At 37.5% G+C, this 4,728-nt stretch overlaps 1 protein-coding gene across 1 annotated transcript; it reads right to left on the bottom strand.

Moving 5' to 3' along the window:
* Window positions 1-3,400: 3,400 nt before the first annotated feature.
* Window positions 3,401-4,728, bottom strand: LOC102618933 (sufE-like protein 2, chloroplastic). Its single transcript, XM_006484262.4, has one exon. The coding sequence runs from the start codon at window positions 4,474-4,476 to the stop codon at window positions 3,832-3,834; it is 645 nt and encodes a 214-aa protein (XP_006484325.1). The 5' UTR covers window positions 4,477-4,728; the 3' UTR covers window positions 3,401-3,831.

Here is a 4,728-nt window from a genome sequence, read left to right as displayed (position 1 = left end):
ATAAGGGTCAGTTTGGTAATGTTATAGTTTTTAAAATAATTGTTGTTAGCTGTGTTATAGAAATAATCAACTGTGAAGAGAATTAATTAAAAGTTTGGTGAATTTTATTTTTAGAAGTGGTTTTAAAAGCAATCGTATATATTTAGTAAATCTTATTGTTAAACTGCTGTAAAAATGTAAATGACTAGATTGAGTATAATATTTAATAAAAATTATTTAAATATTCACATACATGTATATAAAATATTTTTTTATTATGTACATATAATAATTGATAATTAAAATAAATAAAATATTATTAATTTTATTTTTTTTATTTTGCTATCTTACTAATAATTGGCAATAATAATAATAATAATAATAATAATAATAATATCTTTAAGGTTAATGATTTTATTTTCTAATTAATATGGATAATTTTAGATTTTTATAATATATATGACGATAAACACGAAATTAAGTATAAAACTAATTCTCAAAATCCGATTTTAAAAATCTACTTTTTCCCTACTTTTTAAAATCTTCAGTAAGATAAGGTAAATTTACCAAAAGTGATTTCTGAAAATATTTATCAAATAATAAAATTAATTTGTAACTTTTCAAAATAACTTTTAAATCTCGCAAAAAAAAATCCTAAATGAGTCCTAAGTACCTAACTTTATGACGGTCAACAAATATGGTATAAAAGTCTTCTACACCTACTGGGCATTTGAATGGGCCATCTGTCTTAGCTCTTACCTCTTAAAATGGGCTAAAAATCAGAGAGTCAGTTAACTAATATGGGCTAAAATTTGGGTACACCTCTCGGGCATGTTAATGGGCCATCATCTTTCACAGGTTTCTAAAGGGTAAAGGCTTTCTGTCTCCCAAGACTTCGACTAGTGAAATTTAATCGATATAAATATGTAGCTACCTATATTTATATAAGAAAATGATGTTCTCATAAATTTGCGTGCAAAGATTTGCACAAAACGGTGCGTTTTGTGCAGCTTTAAAAATGCTCTTCGTACGTGCACCAAACAACACACAAGCACGCCAATTCACAACATCATTTTCCCACTCGCGTCTGCCTCCTTTCACTGCAACAAAAACCCAGCAGCTTCGTTCTCCACACAGCAAGAAGTCTCCTTATTAATATAATATTATATAATAAACTCAACAGAAGTCTCCTTTCTTCCTCCATTTTTCCTCACGAGATAGCTCCGATCTCTCTCCCTCCGTCCTCCTTTCTTCCTTACAAGACAGCTCGGGTCTCTCTCTCTGGCCTCCTTTCTCCCTCACAAGATAGTTCGGATCTCTCTTTCCAGTCTCCACGCCGCTAATAGTCCCAGTTCTAACCTCTCTCGCCCCGCAGCAACCATAAGATCTCTCTCTCACCCGTTTCAATTCATTGCTCTAATTGAAATCTTTAACTCGTTTAAGATATTGTGCTGAATTACCTATGGATGGTGTTGGTCTTTTGCTTGAGTGTTGTAAATTAGAATCAAATTATGCAAAACCTGATGCCTTTGGGAATCATATTTATTTCAAGCTTTCATGTTGTGATTTGATTGTTTGATGAAGTACCTGGAAAATTTAGTTTGCTTCCTCAAATTATTTTACTCTGTTGAATAAATTGTATTTGCCATTATTTGAAAAGAATTTTTAAAAAAATTACAACCCCTAAACATTGAGCTTATGCTATAATTTACGCGTCTCCCTCATTTATAGCACATTTTTTTCATCATTTACGCGACAAGGGAGAACAGAGATGAGACTGTTACTGGCGTGGGGATGAGAGAGAAAGATCTGAGCTGTTTGGTGAGGTTTCATGAGGGAGAAAGAAGATGGGAGAGAGAGACGCTGAGTTTTGTTCCCCTTACGTGTGTGTGTGTGTGTTTGTTGTTAAACTTTGCAGCAAAAAGTGGGTTTTATACTTTGTACAAAACGCACCGTTTTGTGCAAAGTTTTCTACAAAGTGTTGTAAGAATATCGGCACCGATTTATATATGGGTTGGCAGCCTGCATCAACCTCTTATTACAATTTTCTGAAATCAACACAAACATTAAGACTTTTGTTCATTTTCATTGGAATTCGATGGATTCACGTCTCTTTATAATTATGTTACTCTTGTGTTTAGTAAAGTCTTCTAATGGCGATGTACGATTCTCCTCTGTTCCAAGAATTATTACTATCTCTCAGTCTATCTCTTAAATAGCTAAAGCTTATCTAAAAAGGAGACGAATATTAGTTAGTTCAATAATAATTTTACAAGATTTTTGTTGTATTGTTCCATTTTTGAAGTTTTGAAAGCAGGGGATGACAAGATCACAGTGAGCTGGAGTTTGAATAGGAGCTTTCGGGCAACCGATGACTTGTACAAGAAAGTGAAGGTGACTTTGTGCTATGCACCGGCAAGCCAAGTAGACGGCGCATGGTCAAAGACCGAGGATGATATGACCAAAGACAGGACCTGCCAATTCACCATTGTGAGAAGGCCTTATGCTGATGATGCCGCAGCCACAGTAGAATCATAGCCTTGGGTCGATGATTGAGAATGATGCGCCTGAAGCAAGCTACTTCGTTACAGTCTACGCTTCTGATTCTGCTGGTAAAGAAGTGGGATTTGGACAAACATTTGGTGCTAGGAAGAGCAGCAACTTGTTTGAAATTCATGCCATTAGTGAGCGGCATCTGTCCCTTGAGATTTCATCTATGTGCTTCTCTTTTTTTCCTGCGGTGTCTTTGTTTGGATTTTACTTTGTGGAGAGAAGTAAGAGAAAGGGTTCTCAAGGAATTGAGAGAAGGTGAGTTGATAGAGTAGAAATAACTACGTTTTCCGGGTACTTTATGGTAGGAACTGAAAGAATGTGTTGACACTTCAGGGTTTCTGCAAGCAGATTTCTTCATCAAGAAAATTTTGAAGGGTAAGTGAATATTTGTAACTTGTATGACAAATATAATAACGAGGGGAGCCATGTGTTTGAGTGAAGCAGAAAACAACTAGAAATAATACACTCAGCCCTACACGTACAATGGCATTCAAGAAAGTGCAAAACTGCATATGCAACGTTCAGAACTTGAAACCCGTCCAGCTTAGAGATAAGAAGGATTCTTCTCATCTCCTTTTGACAGCTGAATGAAGGATACAAAGATACTAGCCTATCTACTACTAACTTCTTTGCCTTTGGTATCCGCAAATGCAATCCACATAACCTGTGAGGACTATGTTGTTTTGATGTTGGATGAAACTAACCTGAATGAATCATCCAGCTTCATAGCTTGTGACGGAATCCTGGGTGTAAGTTGAATGAATTCATCTTGAAGATTAAAGTGAATGCGATAGAAATGAAATATCCTGACTCTGATAGAGCTAAAAATTGCGTAACATCACACTTCAGAAGAACCAAACACTCTCGAAGCATCTTTTTCTTTTTTATTTTGGGGAAAGTATCAGACTTAAAACATATAAAAAATGATTTCATCCATAACAAATCCATATACAGTCAATCTCATAGTCAATGATTTACACATCAAATTGATAGCCTTGTTTGGCGGAACTTAATAATTTTCTAAAAGCTGCATCATCAAGATTCAAGATTGAAGATGTGTATACCCGAAACCCTGCATTTGCTGTCTGCATCCAGGCATCCATAGCCTTTGGAGCCCAGTTTCTACATCTGAATTATCTCAAACGACTTTGTAGTTTGTAACAAAATTAAAAGCTCATGTACAACAAAGCATCAGCTGCCAGCAGCCTGTAGGTGGAGGAAACAGGATACATGATGACATGAATTGTGCCTCGAAGTACTAAAACATAGAGACCATCAAAGTCAATTAAAGGCCATTCACTAATTAAAGCAATTACAACCAGCAAAGACTTTCCCTTCTCGCTTCATAACCAAACAGCGAGTCCTCTTCTGCATAGCCAACAACACATTCTGCCACGTGTTGACTCTGGACGCCCCCGCCTTGATCCCAACATGACTTACCCCAACACCAACGTTCATCTCAGTCAATTCCTCAGTCTTAAAGCCCAACACCTCCTCCGGCTCGGCCCCGTCGAGCACCATTATCAGGCACGAACAAAACCCTTTTGAAATCTCTGAATCACTGTCGGCTCTGAACCTCATTCTTCCTCTCTCGTCCATCACTACCTCAAGCCACACCTGCGTGGCGCAACCCGCCACCTTGTTCGCCTGCACGCGCCCTGAGTCGTCCAACCCCGGCAAGACCGCCGCGTAATCTAACAGACGTTTGACCCGGTCAATGGGTTCCGTTAATGAATCGAATTCTGACACCAGCAGTTGAAGTTTAGTGCTTGTTGTTGCGATGGGTTCCGGGTTGCGTTCGTGTACGCAAGTAAAAGACTTTACGGAACGGTTTCTTGGTATCCTGATATTACTGATTGGCGTGCGTTTAACGTTTGAGAAAAACAAAGGTGACGAGAAAGAGCGGCGACTTGTGTTTAGGGTTGATGAAAGTTTCAGGCTCATGTTTAGATGAGGAGGAAGTGGAAGTGAAGAAAATTAATTTAAGTAAAAACAAAGGGCGAGGAGTAGAGCAAGCAAATGGGAAAGATCCTTAAACTGCGCCGACTTTTGTCTGTGTCTTTGAGAAAGTTGTTCTCTATTCTATATATAGGTAACAGAAATACATCGCGCCAAAAATAGATCACGTCATAGTCGTGTTCCGATACAACCACGTCTGCCAAAATTTAGGGGGCAATGGAAGTGTACTGTTTTTTT

This window comes from Citrus sinensis, chromosome 4, assembly GCF_022201045.2.
Source record: "Citrus sinensis cultivar Valencia sweet orange chromosome 4, DVS_A1.0, whole genome shotgun sequence".
Taxonomy (NCBI): Eukaryota; Viridiplantae; Streptophyta; class Magnoliopsida; order Sapindales; family Rutaceae; genus Citrus; species Citrus sinensis.
This window is presented reverse-complemented; position numbering and strand designations above follow the sequence as displayed.

Bases quoted from the DNA above. Each gene is read 5' to 3' on its own strand.
- LOC102618933 (XM_006484262.4), bottom strand. From the start codon at position 4,476: ATGAGCCTGAAACTTTCATCAACCCTAAACACAAGTCGCCGCTCTTTC.